The sequence below is a fragment of the Oxyura jamaicensis genome, chromosome 2 (genome assembly GCF_011077185.1).
Source record: "Oxyura jamaicensis isolate SHBP4307 breed ruddy duck chromosome 2, BPBGC_Ojam_1.0, whole genome shotgun sequence".
Classification (NCBI taxonomy): Eukaryota; Metazoa; Chordata; class Aves; order Anseriformes; family Anatidae; genus Oxyura; species Oxyura jamaicensis.
Window position 1 is genome coordinate 129,109,366 of NC_048894.1, and position 18,108 is coordinate 129,127,473.

General features: G+C 44.0%; 1 protein-coding gene across 3 annotated transcripts in view; it reads right to left on the minus strand.

The window, feature by feature from the left end:
- Positions 1-549: 549 nt before the first annotated feature.
- Positions 550-18,108, minus strand: part of ZNF704 (zinc finger protein 704) — a 92,540-nt gene continuing 74,981 nt past the window's right edge. For 2 of the 3 annotated variants that reach the window (XM_035316864.1, XM_035316863.1), the window contains one exon: positions 13,672-16,662. In XM_035316864.1, coding sequence (XP_035172755.1) covers positions 16,654-16,662 — 9 coding nt within the window. In that variant the 3' untranslated portion in view covers positions 13,672-16,653. Of the gene's footprint in view, positions 1,111-13,671; positions 16,663-18,108 lie in introns of those variants that run through there. The other variant, XR_004748049.1, reaches the window with a different exon arrangement.

An 18,108-nucleotide genomic window follows, 5' to 3' on the forward strand; every position in this document is an offset into this window, starting at 1 on the left:
AGAATTTGGACAGAAACAGTATTAATTTATACTTTTTTTTTTTTCTTTTTTTTTTCTTTTTTTTCCCCACGGACTACTCCCTGTTTCGGGAATGTCTCTCCAACTCGTGAGTTCAAAGCATTGGCTTCATTAGCTCTACTGTGAGGAAGGATTATTCTGTTCAGACACATCTCTGTCTATCAGGAGCGTTCCTTGGTGTGCACAGGGAGGCTGTTCCCCTACTGCAGGCGAGAGCAGGACAGGAAAAACTTGATTTCTCAGTGCATTGGGAAGACCAGGAATGAGCCTGGAAGCGGGAAACCGTGGTTACCTGCTAAAGGCTGAACTTAACAATCAAAGGGCCAAAAATTGAAACTCAAGGTCCGTATTTCCTGGCCGGTGTGCCTTAAATCATGCTATGGTGTATTAATATCTGCCTTCCGATCAAAGGGAAGGAAGTCAGTCCCGTTTGTAATGAAGTCTATGCAAAGGCTGTCGCTGACTTGAGCAGGTTCTCGTTGATGTGCTGGCATTCCTGGCTGTAAAAGAACTAAATTTCACATAACCAAGTTGCAAAGTAGTACATGGGGGTTTTATTACACGAATAATTTGACATACTCCTCGGTAATTGGTTACAAGTGCATTTAATTAATGTTTTGTGGACATCATAACAGTCGGAATATCTCAGCTGAACAGTCAGTATTTGGCTGAATTCAAGCCAGTGCAATTCATGACATAACCATAAACAGGAAATTACAGGTCTACGATGAGGTTAGACTAGATAGATAGCAACAGCATAATTATTGTCACATCAAAGCATTACAAAGTATGAAAGCCCAATATTTCAACTATCTCTAAAATGGTATTTGTACAAACCTGTTGTAGATACCTAAATGTAAGGATTCGTCACATCGGCAATGCATCATGTCTTTCTCTATTCTGGGGAGTTGTTTCGATATTCAAAACCATTTGGGGCCACGAGAAGAAATGTAAACATCTGATGGTCCTTTGAAAGTCCATTCTGAGAAAATACAGGAAAAGTGTGCCACAGGAAAAGTGCATTCTAACTGGTGTGTCTGCTATGGCCAGTTCGACTCTCAGATTCACATAGCACCAGGTATTTATCCATTTCTGCAGTAAAAAGCTAGAAAATCTTTGTATTAACTCAGAAAAGAGAAAACAAAGTCAAAAGGTTTTCTTCTTCTTCTTCTTCTTTCTTTAGAGGAACAGCAATTAAATAAAAAACCCACCCAACATTTAAACAGTTACCTCTTATGTACAAAGGAACCAAAAGCTAGCAAAGCGCATAGCCAGAGAACAGTCTTTATCCATTTATTTACTCTCTTCAGGTTCACGGACCTGAATATCTGAGTTTATTTACAGGTGGACAGCTATCCACAGAAGTAATAATCAGAATACTTCTATTTGGCTAAAAGTCGTATAAAAAAAGACAAAACACTTTTTTTTTTTTTTTCTTCAAATACTTTCCAAATATATATATATATATTAAAAGTATTCAGTATTTCCATTAGTGCCAGAGTTGGAAGCTCTTTCTCGTTTTAAAAAGTTAACTTGGTGATCGTAGGTGACGACGAAGGCCTGACCGCTGCGCTCAGAGCTTGGATTTGAGGGACTGCAGCTGGAGCTGCGCCAGCCCCACGGGGCAGCTGCAGGTTGAAAAGAAATGCAGTCGTGTCTTTCTGTTGCTCCTGCAGGCCACATCCTGGACACGGGATCTCCGAGAAGCCCCCGTACCTCTCCGAGCACCCCTGCGGCTGCCCCTGCGTGACCCCCCAGGGCAGGCCCTCTGCTGATGGCCATGGGCGCACCTACGGGAGGCATTTCGGCAGATAACCCATGAAGACCTGTCCCCAGGCATTTTGTGTCACGTCAGCGCGTTCTGCGGATCACGTTGTAGGGGCCCTGGTAAGGAACATGCTTTTCTGTTAGGCAACATACAAAAAGCGCTGCATTTTTTTAAGGATGGTGTTTAAAAAACAAAACAAAATGAAAACCAGAATCCTCCACAGTACTGTAATTATTCTTTATGCTAACGGACAGGTAGCACGGTCAGGTAGCTCAATAAATGGGGAAACATAATTTCCACGCTAATTCTTGTAAAGAATATAAAATTAAGGGCCGTAGCCCACCAAATACAAACACGTACTGCAAAAATATTTTTCAGTTAAGCATAACGTAGATGAGTGCACATATCTGGATAGCTAAAAATACCACGGCCTTCATACCAGTAGCAAATATTTGAATAGGTTGCATATAAACAAAATCTTTCTTTGTTGTTCAGTCCAGGCTTGCTTTACTCTAAAGCAAGGGTGTTCCTAGTGTATATATATATATTTTTTTTTTGGTCTTTCTTCCTTTAAGATAAACCATAAGAAACACACTTCATTCACTGACCCTGTCGGGCTGATGTGCATCACAGCAACAACCCCAAATATAAGTATTAATGCATGCGATACTTTTCCCTTCGTTTAATTACATCAGCTACAAGAACAAGACATCTGTGTCCATCTTTCCACCGCCTTCCAACAGAGGGTACATTCAAACCGGGGCCTGATCCTTCTCTCTTGCACACCCCAGCCCTGAGGCCCCGGCGGTGCTCAGGGTGAAGGACCGAGTGCTGTGAGCAGGAACTGATCGCTTGGGGCTTGAGAAGCGGTGGCGAGGGCAAAACTGGGGCTGAAGGGGGCTGGAAGGGCTCTCACAAGGGGGAAGATGGTGGCTGCAAGCCCAATTTGCAGTGGCCTCCTCCTTGGCATAGCCCCTTCCAGCATTGCTGCCGCTGACCCCGTGTGAGACAGCAGCTCTGAGCAAGCAGTCCGAGCAAGCACAGGGAGCATGTTTGTCCCTCTGCTCGGCCACGCTCAGCCCGGGGCCCAGCCTGGTCCCCCGGAGCGGGGAGCGGCCGGGACCCAGCCAGGTCCCTGTCACTCCGCTCCCACCTCTCGCCTCGCCAAAGCTCAGAAGCAAAACAGGCGAGAATTAAGTGCTAAAGGAGGCGGGAGCTCCTCCAGCTCCTGGAGCCTGGGAGTCGCTAACCTAGAGGAAGAGGTTGGAATGGAGTCGACTGGAGATGCGGTATGCAGCTGCATGAAATGCATAGTTCACGTGTATACATTCATTGGCACAGACCAGAGGGAGCTTCCTCGCTGTGTAGGTTGGTCACCATCTGCTCTCAGCTAAAACGCGATCTGACAAAGCTACGGGAGAGCAATTAAGCACACGTCTTGCGAGCTAGTGGTAACTCGATGGTATTTCCCACAGAAAGAAGTAGCTTCTTGCTTTTTTGAGATAATTTTAAGTAGGTTTTCCTTCAAAGACTCCTGTTCTTCAAAAAATGTGTAACATTGCCATGGATTTTGAGAGATTCCAGTTCAGTGGCAGCCATCTGAGTACCAGCGTTGATAAACCTGCTCTGAGGTTTGTCAACAATTACAAGCCCTAAAAGACAAACGAGCAGACCAACAGAAACCTGGTTTTAAAGACGGCAATGAGCCAGATTAAAAAGTGATTCTTTTAAAATGCTGCAATTCTAGTTCAGTAACTAGTAGTGCTTTTATGCTTCTTTTTTTTGGCAATAGCCGAGCTAATATTTTGAAAACTCTACGAGTTTGCTCGCGGCTTTTATTTCAGTTAACACTTTGGAACCTAGCTGCTTCCCGGGAGGAACATCTGTTGTCCTGAGCATCCCTGAACACAACAGTGATGTACCAGGCAGGACGGACTTAAAAACAAGCAGAAAAACTGGGTTTGAATGATCACTTTTAATCTTCTTTTCCATTTGTGCTTTTTCTTTTTCTGAAGAAAATCTGCTTTCTCATGTACTAAAACACAGCGATGTGCAACACAATGTAACGCCAACAGATTAGTGATTTTTACTGATCAGAACGTTCTAAAAATGTTTAATTCAGAAATGCAGTGACTTTGCTCACGATCCTTCATGTTCTTGTTTTCTCACATTCTTAATTTTTACTTTAGGAAAAATTGGTTAATGCACTTACGAGATGACTTAGAGTCTTCTCTGCGATTTTTAGTCAACCGTATCTAAGCAAATTGCACAAAAAGCATCTTTAAAACAACAAAAAAAAATGTAGTAATCAGGATTTTCAAGGAGGAGAGGAAAATTATTAAAACTACATTTGGCAATCAAAGTGAAAAAACACTGCCTATAGCTAGTGACCTGATAATTCACAGCGAAATGAAAAAGCAAAAGATTTTTTCCATACAAATAATGAATATTAAAAGCACAACGGGATGAGGGCTCTTTCTGGGCCCCTTCTAAAACCCAGTGACTGGAAACAAAGAATTCATTTCCTGAATTATTCCCATGATTTGAGAAGAAACAATTCCTTCTCTATATAATGACTGTCAAAAGCTGGTTTAGTGCACTAACAAACTCAGGAGCTGGTGCTTAGCAAACTGAGTAGTTCAGCAGTCTTTCTTTAAAGTTTCAAGTACAAGCACGTGGTTTTTAGCATTTAAACTCAATTTTCATAGGCTTTAGACATTAATACGCACACTGCTCATTTCACAAATGTTTTTAAGAAAAATATTTGAAATGTCTGGGGTGTCACCACTTGCACCAAGAATGACTCCCTGCATAGCTGAAGTCTACTTGAAGTGCTCTGATTCAGCACGCAGGATCCACTCAGATGCAGACACAAAGATTTTAAACACTTTTTTCATAGAAAGTAACAGCAAAATTCCTAGAGGAATTTTGGAAAGCCTGAGTCTTTGCCTTTTTGATCAAACACTAGGACATTTCCAGTGGCAGTGGGCTGCAGAGGCGTTCTGATGAGCTAGGGCTGTGGTCCTGTGACTTCCACCATTCTCCCCAGCTGCTGGCACTACGGGCAGACACTGAGGGAGCCAGCAGAAGTCTGCTCGGTGGCATTTGGTTGTTCTGTGTTTTTTTTTTTTTTTTTTTTTTCTTTCTTTCTTTTCTTTTTTTTTCTTTTTATAAGAAACAGTTGTTAGCCATGTCCAAGGGGCTGGCAGTGGATTTACCCCACCTAAATCTGCAGCGCTGCTCCCAGGCCGCCCCCAGAGGGCAACCAGTTATCAGATTGCCAGTAAGTATGAGCTACATGCCAAGGTCTGCCTCTTTTAAGCCTTCCTTCAAACATACATAAAAGCACAGAAAGCAGTCGGGCAGCAGAGCCACCCACCAGGATCCCCTGCTCCTGATTGTCTTCTGTGGGGGAAGCTTGATGGAAAAAGGGCAAGGAGATACATTTGCCCCTCAAATGGGGACTGCAGCCACGCTGCTAGGCTGGCAGGGTGCCCGAGGTCACACACTCACTGATCAGCCAGGGAGTGGAGCGCCGAGAAGGATTTGCCCCGGGAGGGAGGGAGCATCACAGCTCCTTGTCTCCTTTACCGCTCTGTGCTCCGCTCACAGTCACCGCAGACTTCCCCACTGCTATTTGGAACAAACACAGTTTGGAGGGAGTAAAAGAAAAGGGGTCTTTATTTTTTGCTATACTCCACAAGATTTTAAGGGATTCTGCGCCGGGGCAGAGGAATTGTTGTTTCAAGCACTGAAACTGGCATCTAAAAATCCTGAAGCTAACCCACATGCAGCAATATGAGGGCCCTATGTTTGACACCAAGATCAGGAGGAAGACAATTTCATTAGCACATCTAGGAACAAGAAGATTGTCTTTAGGGCATTGGTTCCCCAAAGTGGGGGGGAATAAAGCCAGGAAAAACCAACGGGAATACCACTGTCAGCCTGGAAGCAGGTCTGTTAGTGTAAGAGCTTGGGGAGCTACTGCTGAAAGTGGGAAAATACGTGCTCACGTATGGCTTCTGGTGCTCACATACAGCTTCCAGGGAGAGGTGTCACTGCCCATGGCAGGGGGTGGAAGCAGATGATGTTTTTGGGCCCTTCCAACCCAAACCATGGCTGTGATTCTGTGATTCAGTGATTCTCTAGTTCTGTGGTATATCCTCCTTGTGGGAGTTCAGAGACCAGAGGCATCTCAGACTGCCCAGTACGCAGAGTTGGGTTAGAACAGTGAAAACCTCGCTTTGGTAATTACGTGAAGCTGATTTCAACTTTTCTTGGAACTCCTCTCATGTCAAGTTGGCTTATTAAATGACTTTACACTTCTTTACACTATTTTTAAGGCCCATATTGATTAAACTAATTCAGGTTTTGTATACAAGCAGATCCAACGGCTAGAGCTTTGTCTCCTGCTTATCCATGTTCCATTTTCAATCATGCAACCCATTCATATACTGAATTTACTAAATAATAAACCATGTCACAGGCTACAATATTCCTCAGCATTATCATTAAAAGATTTCCAATCTAAATAGTTTATTTGCTCTGTTTTACGGAACTTGTATTTTTATCAAAACATCCTAGTGTCACGGTTCATTTCTGGGTAAAACTAGGGTAACAGAAAGTTTATTGTCTTGTACATCAGAAATACGTGGCCCAACACGTGAAAGGTACATAAAGTGCAACGCGGAGCTCATTAAAGCTCTGCAAAATAGATTTACACCGAGGGAAAGAGGAAATGCTCTGGTTCTAACAATATTAATGCAGAAAAATGTTTTTCAGAAAGAACTTACTCTATATTCTCCAAAACAGGTAGGAAACAAAGGAAAAAAAATACATGTGGGCAGGTATTTCCCTTTTGTGACTGGAGAGAGGCAAAGGGACGCAGGGATCTAAATGCTGCAGTCTTAGGCAAGCACAGGGCACTGGCAGGCCTGTACTCATGAAACCTGGGCCACTGGGCTCCTGCTTTTTACTGACTTAACATGTGCTGAATTCACCCGTCTGTATTGGAAATACTTTTTCTTTTTTGGATGAAATGTAAGTAGCAGATGACAAGCAGGTGTAATTGCTCTTTCACAGAGTTAAATAATCGCAGCGCCGTTGCTGTGAGCTCGCCCGAGCTGCGTGCCGAGCCTTTCCTCCCCACCACCGCTGCTTGTGCCAAGGAAGATTCCTGCCTGCGCCTGGACAAGAAGCTCGGCCTGGCTTCCTGCGGCCCAGAGGCAGCACCTCCCCATCGCACCCACCGCTAAACCCAGCACCGGCCTGGTTGTAGGGCTTCTTGCTGGATCCCATCAGATCTTGGGAAGAAGCCTTTGGCCAGGTTACGGGGCAGGGACAGCCCAGAAGGGTGGATGCCCCCGAGATGCAGCTGGCTCTGGGAGGAGGGAGAGCACTGCCTCTGCTTTCTGCTCTGACAGCGCCGTGTTTTACCAGGTGACCTTCTGTAACCGTGCCTGGCATCACTGGGCGGCACTGCACACTGAACAGCACGTGTTTAGCAGCTCTCCAACCTGCCCCTACGACACGCCGGGCATATCGCCGCTGTGCTACCACTGGAAACCCACCCAAGACCTTCCAGCGGCAGTGCCAATGTCTCGCCATGCGTCCGTCCCTCTCACAAAGCCTACGGCACGCATCCCTTTGCACACACTCAGAAAGGCAGAGTCACAACTTCTCGTGCAGTGACACTGGAAATAGTCAGAGAGGAAAACCCCAACCCTTCCCCCTACAGCTGCCGCCCACGGGAGCCGTCCCAGTCGATGAAGCTATTTGCAGGGATAATGGCAGCTCTCCGGAGAAAAAATGCGATGCTCCGAGGGCTCAGCTCGTTACAGCGCATTTTACTCGTAATTGTGCTACAAGACTTCTTACCAAGCTTGTAATTTAAATAAAATGAGCCCTCTGTGACTGACTGCTTCAGACTAGTGCAAACGTGAGATGGTGTGGCAGCCGGGCGCTGCAGGCAGGGCTCACACAAGCTTCGCAAGGGTGCTTTATTCCAGAGCAACGCTTTCTGCTTTTCCTCTCCTCCTCAGCGTAATTAGAAGGACTTCCTGCTACCTGTTTGTATGACTTGGGAGGGGAAGATGCTTTTTTTGACCTTCCATCTGTAAATGGGGATCAGCGCAGAAGGCTGCATTGATGCTGTTTCATTCATCGAAGTTGGTCTCTTCTGGTCAATTTATTCACACAAGCTAATTTTTAGTAACTGCGGTAATTTTAGTGTCTGAACGTATTTGGCTTAGGATGCTTCTGAGAAAAGATGATTCATTTGGGCAAGAAAGATCCGTCAGCAGGTTAAGTATGCTGTTACAGAAAATAAATAAAGCCAGGGTTGGTTACTGACGGGCTGGCAGGATCCTTCCCCTCTGCACAGAAAACAGTGCAGTGTTTCGGCAGATGGAATGAATTTGTATCAAAACCTAGAGATGAGGCCATGGAAGTGGCAGCACACTGCAAGGCAGCATTTGAACGAAGCCGGTGCTGTAAGGTTTGCTGTGTGTAACCCCTTACTCTCAAGCCTCTGGTCTCAACAGCAGTGAAAATGGGCCGAGAGAGAAGTTTCATTCTACTTTGCTTTCCTGAGCTGTTTTGTTTCAGGCTGTGCCTCATGGCTCAAGCCTGTTTCAGTAACGCCTCTGAATTTCACTTTGTCCCTTCACTGGAAGAGGCAGAGGGAAACACCCAACACCCTCCTCCTGCTCCACAGAGCGGATCGCTTCAGCCTGTCACTTAAAGATGGATTCGGAGAACACGACGGAACAGCGAGAGTGATGGAAAAATGTCACGTAAGTCATTATTTAACGGCAAATGCCTAAGCTAGCGAGACACCAGCCTGGAAAACCTGTGTCTGGGGTCCTCACAGTGCAGACGGAGAGAAGTCGTTCTCTCCCAACAGGAGAGCAGCCCTCCGGTTGCTCGTTCAGCCCCCAGAGCAATCTGTTTGTACGTAGCCACTTCCTCGACGAGCTCTCCGCTCAAGAAGGAGCAGATCATTCAGACCGTGCAGGGCAACGAAGGAAGAAATCTCTTCCTTTTAAAAGTTATTTCTGAAAGAGTCTGATTTTCAAGCCAAGTATTGCTAATTTAGGGATGTCTTCACAACTAGAATACAAACAGGTAAAGCCCACGAATAAAATGCAAGAGACAAAGCAGAACCTGCTCAGAAGTAGGCATTCTCCTGACATCAGCGGCAGTTTCAGACTGAACAATTTCTGTAACCGGGGGCAATGTTATTTTGTCACTAATCCAAACTGTGTATAGCTTTGTGAAGTTGCTTTAGGATCCTTCTGCCGTGTAAGACAACACACCACTATAGTATGAAATTTGCAGGTTTCCCTCTCTTCCTTTTGGTTCTTATGAGATCCCAAATTCTGTTTCGTAACTTACAGTGCATGGATATAAAATCATACCAACGTTATCATCGCAGAGAGGTGGTAAGATCCCAGTGCTATAAAAGCTCCCTTTTTAAAAAACAGTGCACGTTTTGCAGTGCTGCACACACACACACACACACCCCGCTTGTTTCCGTAATTTAGCCCTTTGTAAGTATTGCACCTTGCTAATAAGGCTACCGACTATTTTCTCTTCACTAACAGTACTGATGCTCTTTTAACACTAAAAAATCACACAAAGACAGCATCATCTGCGGCTTAAAAGCACATTATCCTCAAGTTTTTAGGTAAAGTGACTTACTGCCTTGCATACTCAGAACCCTGTGCCTCCAGCTCCCCGGAGGCGTGCTGAGCGCACAGGGGATACAGGTGGGACAACACATTTACGCTTCTCATGCGTTTTTTTTCTGATGTGCTCAAATAAGTCCCGTTGAGCTTGATGGCAAATAGATACCTTTACATACCTAAGAAATGCTTTCACATGCTAAAATGTACAATTAAATGTTTCCTCTTTCTCACGTTCCCTTTACAATGCACAAAACTAAAATACACGAGTCCTCTGAATGTCTTGTCTCCTACACAAACACGAATCGCGTATAATCAGAAAAAGATAGATTGTCTTACAAAGTGCATATTTTGCTCCGAGCTGTATGAACATCAGCTCCTTCCACAGCCCCATTTCAGAAAAGCACAAGCCTGGCTTGAGGAAGAGGGAGTGAAACAACCCCCTGCCAAAGCATGCAAAGGGGGCTGACGGCTTCCTCGAGCACCTCGGTGGTGCTGAGCCTGTGTTTGGGACCAGGCTGCCCCCGGTCAGCCCTGCCCTGCCCTGGGGATCACGGGCAGCCCTGCCACGAGACATCGCCTGGCGTCAGTGCCACAGCTCCTACAGGAATGCACCGACACCCAAAGGCCTGACGCCGTGTGCCAGTCACACGTTTCGGTCCCAGTTCTCAAGGTTTTGGTGTGCGTTCTGATATTTACTTCAGTATACGTATTTAAGAATTTGCAGAAAGAAGGCCCTGGACAACAGAAAAAGGTTTGATAGGAAAAAATATTATGGACAAAAAGAATTCTTTATAAGTTAGGAAAAAAATGAGAACTTGCATACGTATTCTTTCAAAATACTGGTTAGCATGGTTCAGTAAAACCTTGGGGTGACTGAGGCTGACACCTTTGCAGATATGAAAAGAGTTTGGTGGTGGCATGGCCTCTTTTCATTTCATGTAGAAATCAGCACTGTGCACAGCGGAGTGCTCAGTACCTCTGGGATATCATGCTAGGGTATGGTTTTTTTGCGGAAGTAATTTGGTAATTCCACTATAGACAAAGCATGCTTTGACCAAGCAGCTACATGAACATGAACCCTTTATATTTACAGCAGATTTTGAAAAGATTTATACAAATGTATAGGTTTATTCTACATTTAGGATATGGTTCAAGCTCACTTTCTGTATTTTTTTATCAGCTAAAATGTCTGGTTTGTGTTTGGACCTTCATAAGCTTTGGTGCCAAGTGAGATCACATTCACCAATTAACGCTTCCTTCCAAGCATTAATAACAATGTAATAATTCAAGTAGTGACATATTGCTCTTCAGATTTTGCCTAGAATAGAAAAAAAGAAATCAAATTCTTACCCATCTTCCATTCAAACAAAGCTACACCTTGCCTTTACAGCCCTCCCACGCTCCCTGAGGAAATCTGCATTAACCTTATCTTTTCTTTTTGTTAGTCTTCCCAAGGCATTTTGTATAAACATTTTAGGAACGTCTGTTTATCTGAACATTACACGTTACCCACTAGTGGCTGCAGGGTATAACACAGTAAGATAAAGGCTGCGAGGTCAATCATACGTTTTTGAAGAGGACTGGTTTCAAATGCAAGAAACCTTGGCCTTCTCTTTTGGCAAAGACGGCAAACACGAACATTCAAACACGTCAGCGTCCCTCCTCGGCAAGGAACTACATCAAGGATTTTGATTTAACATGGACACCCATCCCCATTAGCATAGTATTTTGTGTAGTCCAAAGTAATAGTACCCTGAAATAGTATCTGCCTTGCTAAATTCAGTTCTATCAAGGGTATTTCTGAGATCTCACGTTTACATGCAAACACTGAAGGAAAAAAACCACCTTGGCATTGTGTTAAAAAAGCAAAACCCTAGCTCGTTACTGAATTTATCCAGCCCCTTACATTTCAAATGGATTCTTGCCGTTAGTATAAGCAAGAACAGGAGCAACAAGGAGTTTATTCTGCGCGGTGCCATCAGCAAGAGACCCTGTGTTCAGGGTGCTTGAGGACTGTAATGCCGAACGGCCTGTGTGAAGCAAGCAGCAGACAGGTCGTGCTTTTCATATCGAGCTGCAAACTCAGGAGGTTGCAAGCTGAAGATGCAAGCCCTTTGTATCTTGTCTTTGGACAGAGGTGCGATCGCTGTCTACGTGGAAGTGCTGTAGTCCAAGACGGAGGAAACACTTCAAGAGGGCATCAGGAGTTCCAGCTGTACGCTGGCTTTTCTGCAGCCCTGAGGAAGCTTTTCAAGGTCAAGCAGATGCAGCCAAGGGCTGCTTCCATCTAGCAGATACTGAATGCATTCAAACCGTCAGCTTGATTAGTTTCTGCTAATGACTTACTCTCTAATTATGTTGCTAAAGGTGTCATAAAAGTCTCCTACTCACACTGGAACAACATCTCTACCACGATGCTTTACAACAGCCCCATTTTCCACCCACGAAACCCTGACAGCTGCAGGCTAGATCCAGCACCCTGCCAGGTCCCAGTTCCAGTGCTACCACCTGCAGGAAGGCTGACAACGTGTCAACAGAAGACAAAGAGGAGACTTCACAACCATTTCCTGATCAAAGTAGTTTAAGAAAAGGAGCAGCACGTCTCCCTGCAGATGACTGAAATTTATACTGACAGCAACAAGCCTCTCTGGCAACCTGCTGCAGCTCTGCACGTGGCCAGCAAGCTTTGCATGTCTTGCCTTCCTCCTGAGATGGTTTCTCAACATACGACAGAGGGAGGATGAAAGAAATCACCTTGTATGCCAGCCTTTCAGATGGGTCTGCCTGTCCTGCGGTCTGGCATGGCCATGCTAGCTGGTCCCAGCCCATAGCAAGACACAGAAAACCACTCGGACCGTCTTACTGGGTCAGGATGAATGAAAAAACCCAAATGCAGCGACAAGGAAGTACATGTTTGGGCCATGACGTGGAGCCAGAACCCGTTGTTAAACACAGGTTCTGCAAGAACTTGTTGCTAAAGCTCTGCCTCCCGTTGTGTTCCCACCTTTGTTACCTCACGCAACGAAGGGGAGAAGGAACGAGGAAAGCAGGTGATGGAGAAGGGCTGTGAAGAATCCACGCATCGTCAGAAAGCTGGTGCTCATGCCGGGGCAGTGATGTGGGTAAGGTAACCCAGAGGGAAGGCTCTCTGCTCAGCAGGGTCACACAGGCAGGCCCTGCAGCTCTGGCTCACACGACGACGGGTGCCTGCTGGGGGATGAGGGGCGCTGCTGACAAGTGCAAACCTGCACATCGCTGTGTGGAAGAATTTTTGCTCACTTTGCATCCTGTGTATCCCTGTACACTTGTGCAAGGCACTAGAGAATCAGGCACATTGGGGTGGAAGCAAATTTTTATGAATATGATCGGAGTTCATGATGTCCAACAGCTGCTGTTTCCTGCAGGAACAGGTGGGACACTACCACGTTTTAAAACTGCATTTCTTCAAATAGCTCCTTTTCCAGATGCTTTTGTTTGGTTAGGGGAGGAATAAATGGGGACATGAAAAACAGCTTTGTTCTACGAAGAGAACTCCTGAAGAAAATTACCTGGGACCTGTGCTGTTGACAGCCACTCTGCTACTGATGCTGACGGCCTCTGCAACCAGCACCAATGGCTGCAAGCTGCTAAAACCAGCAGAATAAATCCTCCCATTTGTGTATCTCAGAGGGAGGTTTTGGCTCTTGCCATCAACGCGCATGTGTCCAACCACCCGCAGCACACGGACACTGCATAACGAGCTCTGGCCGTTCCCCCATCTCTGGGAGGTCAGCGAGATGACCTATAAACTGCAAAGAAAGAGGAAACGGGAAATGGCGTGTCCTGATGATGCTGAACAAGCAAAGCATTCAAGCTAGCCCCTTCTCAGGAAACAAAGAGATGGAACTCTTTCTGGAAGGACTATGCAGAACTCTGGCACGAACCAGGCATTAGCAGGACAACAGCACCGCATGAAACATCGCCAAAGCAATATACTAAAAAATGGAAGAAGGTATTTCAGAGTGCGCGCTGTGATGCCGGGACAGAGGAAGGCTCTGCTGACATTCCTGGTCTTGCTGGGTGTGTTAAGAAGGAGAAAGGGATCTTCGCGGATGCCGAAACGCAGTCAGCTGGGTGCCTGGGTGCCCTGAAGCAGCTCGGGAGGGCTCTGCCACCTCCCTAGCTCAGGCCGTGAGTGAGACACGTTAATCAAAATGCTACAGCCAAAAGATGCAGAAATGATTTAATATAAACTCTGCTGATTAAAGTCTGTGTAAAAATACTGATCGTTTAATTTTGTCCCGGCACGATTTATGCTGGATTAAGTGTTTTCTGCCCTCTGCTTGTTAACACAAACTTCCTATCACGTTTGATGATTTGCAGCTCTTGTGCCTATACATAATCCATAGCAAATCTGTACCAGAGGGCGCTCTGGTCTGGCACGAAAACCAATCTTCTGAGCAGAAATCTACAAAAAATGATCTTATTACAATAATTCGTAAAGTGCCCTCAGGAAAGGTGCTCGTGATGCCTTGACATTACGGAACCAACATACAATCTAACGCATTATTTTTACAAAATCCTCCAAAGCAAAAAGGCAAAACACAAAGGGAGGGGAACAACAAATATATAAGCAAATACTGTTAAGTCTTACAATAATCTAATTAACTATGAAACATTTTATAATTAGTCTTGCAGTGCTGTAAGAATAGGGGGCAAATTGGCTGGAGTATCTTTGAAAAGGCCCAGATTTTGTAAGAACTACCACAGTGAATACGGAAACAGCAAGCTCAGTGTTTGAAGATGAAATTTGAGACTGAATTACTACGAGGCATTTTACTATAGAAATTGAAAAAATACAACATCCAAAGAAAACCCAGGAGCCACATTTCGCTGAGAAAAAAAGATGATAGAACAGTGGCTACGCATATCCAGTGACATTAACCATCTCGTTTTAGATTTATAAAGAAAACCATCCTTTTCATCCCTGTTGATCCCAGATATGTGTGTATATATATATATGTGCATATATATATACATACGTATATATACACATACACACACACATATATGTACATATTTCAGGGTCTAACTAGATTTCTATTTCCTTTTTTTTTTTTTTTTTGGAATAACTTAAGAGAACACAATTGGGCTCAAAAAAATCAAGAAATTGTGTGCATGCAAGCATATCTTGCTGCTTGTGCATGTAAATTACACAATTTGTAAACAACTGTAGAAATAGCACGTTCAAATTAGGCAGCTGATTGCCCAATTAACTTGCTTAAAAAAAAAATCAGATGATAACCATCAGTAGCTCCTATTATATATTTACTTCTCAGCACCACTTTGCTGAATTCATAGCACATATCCTCAACAGCTGCGTCGTTATTTTGTGCTTTAACACAGGCATAAGCAGCAGTGCATGCTCAATAAAGTATCAAATGAACTTTGGACCAGATTTTAGAAAGCTGTTTAGATACTCAGAGTCCTTATTCCAGGGAGGACGAGGCAGATTAGACAATTCAAAGAAATTAAAAAAAAAAATCTGGTCTCATTTCAAATAGTATGAAAAGAAATCCAGAAATTTGGGGCCTCTATACCTCTATTAAGACTCTGTTAAGAGGCAAAGTTTTGTTTAACAGGCAAGTATTACTTAACAGTATACATTCATATCCTAGTAAATCCTTACTTTATTTTGTATTAAAATAATTGCCAAATAATTCCACATAAGTCGAGACAGAACACAGCTTTCCACGTTCAGGTGCATACTTCCTAAGGGACAGAGAAACTCTATCCAAATACTGCCAGTACAGAAACTTGTGTATATTGAAATGAGTTAAGAAATGGACTTTTACCATAAGAATGTTGCTCCTTTGCTGTTGTACTTCTTTTTCTGAGATGATGTTGTGGATAGCGGTATTTTCTTTTCTTTGCCATTTTTTTTGTGCAAAATAAATTTTAGCAACTTTAATAGGTGTAAAAAAAAAACAACGTTGAGCAAACCATTATCTTAACACCAACCTCCCAAATATAAGAAAAGGAAGCAAGAGCAGAACTGCTGGGCTGGATCATGTCCCTGAATAGGTATTTTATATAATCCTAGTGGCTGCATTTACCAGTTCGCTACAGGCCTTCTGCAGCAACAGATGTGCTGGTCCAACTGTTAGTCCTCCCTAGGAAGAGGGAGAGTGGTAAGAAAAGCTACTGGACCCCCATTACATTCTCGAGAGTTTCAACTGAGCATCGCTGAATTTCTTCCCTCCACTTCCGTGGTGACGGTATCTGCTGGTGACTTTCCATTGCTGCTTTTCTTCCTCCAGAGATCAAAATCCAATTTGGTACTTGAATGACTTTGTTCCACTCCGCTGGTCTGTGCCTGGTTCAAAAATCTTCCAGGAGCACTGCTTGTCCTTCTTGAAAATTCAGGCTTTTGTTTTTCTCCTATAAAGAAATAAACAAAAATCCCAACTCCTCCCCATAGCCCCTTTCCAAAAATATAATATAATCATGATTATTTGTATCAGGAGAATTACTTAGCTGTCTCCAGTCTTAGTACAGCTTTTGCTGAGTAAACTGTAGCTTATACAACTCTGAAGTGTTTATTAGAAAGCTTTCAAAAAGAGATCTTCATTTCAGGAAAAGAAAAATTGTTCAGTTTAGCAAATACAGATGTTCACAGCAAAGAGACTGAAATGGTTAAAAATGATCGTAAGGAGCAAGTAGCTGAAAGAGTTAGCAAAAAATTAACTTTTTCCTTTTTTTTTTTTTTAACAGAAAACCACTAATAGCTGCTCTGCTTTCGATACTTAGTAAGACAGATTTTTGTTATATGTTCTTGTTTTTGCTTTTTATTTATTTTTTGCGCTATTGCTCCACACAGGTTTTGATTAGTGCTTCTCCTTGGCTACAAGTGCTTCACTTTGAAATACAAAGCTCTCGTTTTTTTAAAAAAATTAAAAACAAAACAAAACAAAAACAAAAAGAAAACCAACACCACATCACTGGAGGGAACACGGGAAGTGATACAGTGCAGCTGTAGCGATCTGGTCCTGCTGTTGTCCTCCCCCATCCCCAAATCCTCTGCATGATTTCACTCGTTAGTCGATGAACCTTTGGCAGGCCTTCTTCCACCGGCAGGCAGTACACCACATATCTCTGTTCTCCATCCCATAGACCTTCCGACACTTTTTCCCCTCCCCTCTAGGCTTCCTGTTGGGGAGAAAGGGAAGCTTGTTAACGTGATGTTTTGTAGCTTTGCTTTACCACCCCCAGAGCAGAACAAATAAGCAGAAGGCTGAGAAACCTCAGTGTTGCAAGGAGATTTGGGGGTACTTGTGAGTTGACCAGGAACTGGTGAAGCTGGCAGATACGTGGCTGCAGTCTGCAGCAGCTGCTGAGCCTGCTCCTCTGTGCCAAGGCTGATCCCAGCAATACACAGGCTAAGCCTGATCTAGGAACGTGTTACTTTAGCCACACGGAATGCCAAGGCATAAGGGATGACCCCAGCTATTCTGCAGCACAGCCCAGGTCACATCAGACACGGGTGCTCTTTGGTACTAAGACTTTGCACAGCTCCGAGCAGCAGACCTTGGCGACGAGCATGCAGCAGCTATGCAAAAGAGAGGAAAAGCTACCAGCTCTGAAGTCTGCAAGTCCTTGCTGCGTGGTTTGCTGAGGCTGATAGATCAAAGAACACCAAAGTGATTAAAAACAAGTGTCAACCCTTGCCCTCAGCAGCAAGGCGTTCACGTGTGCTCCTTCTCCTTCCTCCTCAAAGCCAGCCAGGCAGGCAGTACCTGCTTCTAAAGCTCTAACAACCATCCTGTGTTCCATCCTGCAACACACTTAGAGTTCACACGAGAAGTTCAGAAAATGATCAAAGTAACTGTGAAATTTGAACTTTTCTATTCAACTTGTAGCAAACCCGAGGAGCGATGCTACAAGGAGAGACCCAGTGCTCATTACAGCAGTGCCATCTGCCCTGGCATCCTTAAATCAAGTTAAGTTTATAGATAAAATTGTTTAATAGCTGTATTAAATACACCAGGACAATGGCAGAAATGGGAATTGACGGATGATTACTCTCTTTCATACATATGCATTATTTTATTATTGAACATTTATTATTGGTCACAATCCATGAATTGGAAAGATCCCAAGTTTGGTTCAGAGCACACGCAATGATCTGAGTCATGAAGAAAATGAAAAGCTTAAAATCTTCCTTTTGGTCTTTGGTTTCTTTTTAGGTACAGTCTCCTTCTAGGACTGAGACGAAGCGTTTCTTTACTGTAAGAAATCTAGCATTACAGTTGAATTTTTAGCATAACTTTCCGAATGTCTTTTTTTTTTAAAGCAGACTCCAGTCAACCACCATCTTTAATGGACGTGAATGTAGCTCACATCTAGGAAGACAAGGCATAAAGCTCTGCTTTATCTCATTTATTGTAAGATAGACTTTTATACGTGTTTTTAACTGGAGTCAAATACCACACTGAATGAATGGTGATGAACACGCAAGAGAGCCCAGCCCTTCAGGGAAAAAAAGGAAAGCCACGTAATGAAGTTCAGGATGCTTCAACTGGAACAGTGGGTCTGCCTAACGCTGATTTACAGGAGAATTTAGATCTGCATCTGAACTCCAGATTCATCTGGCAT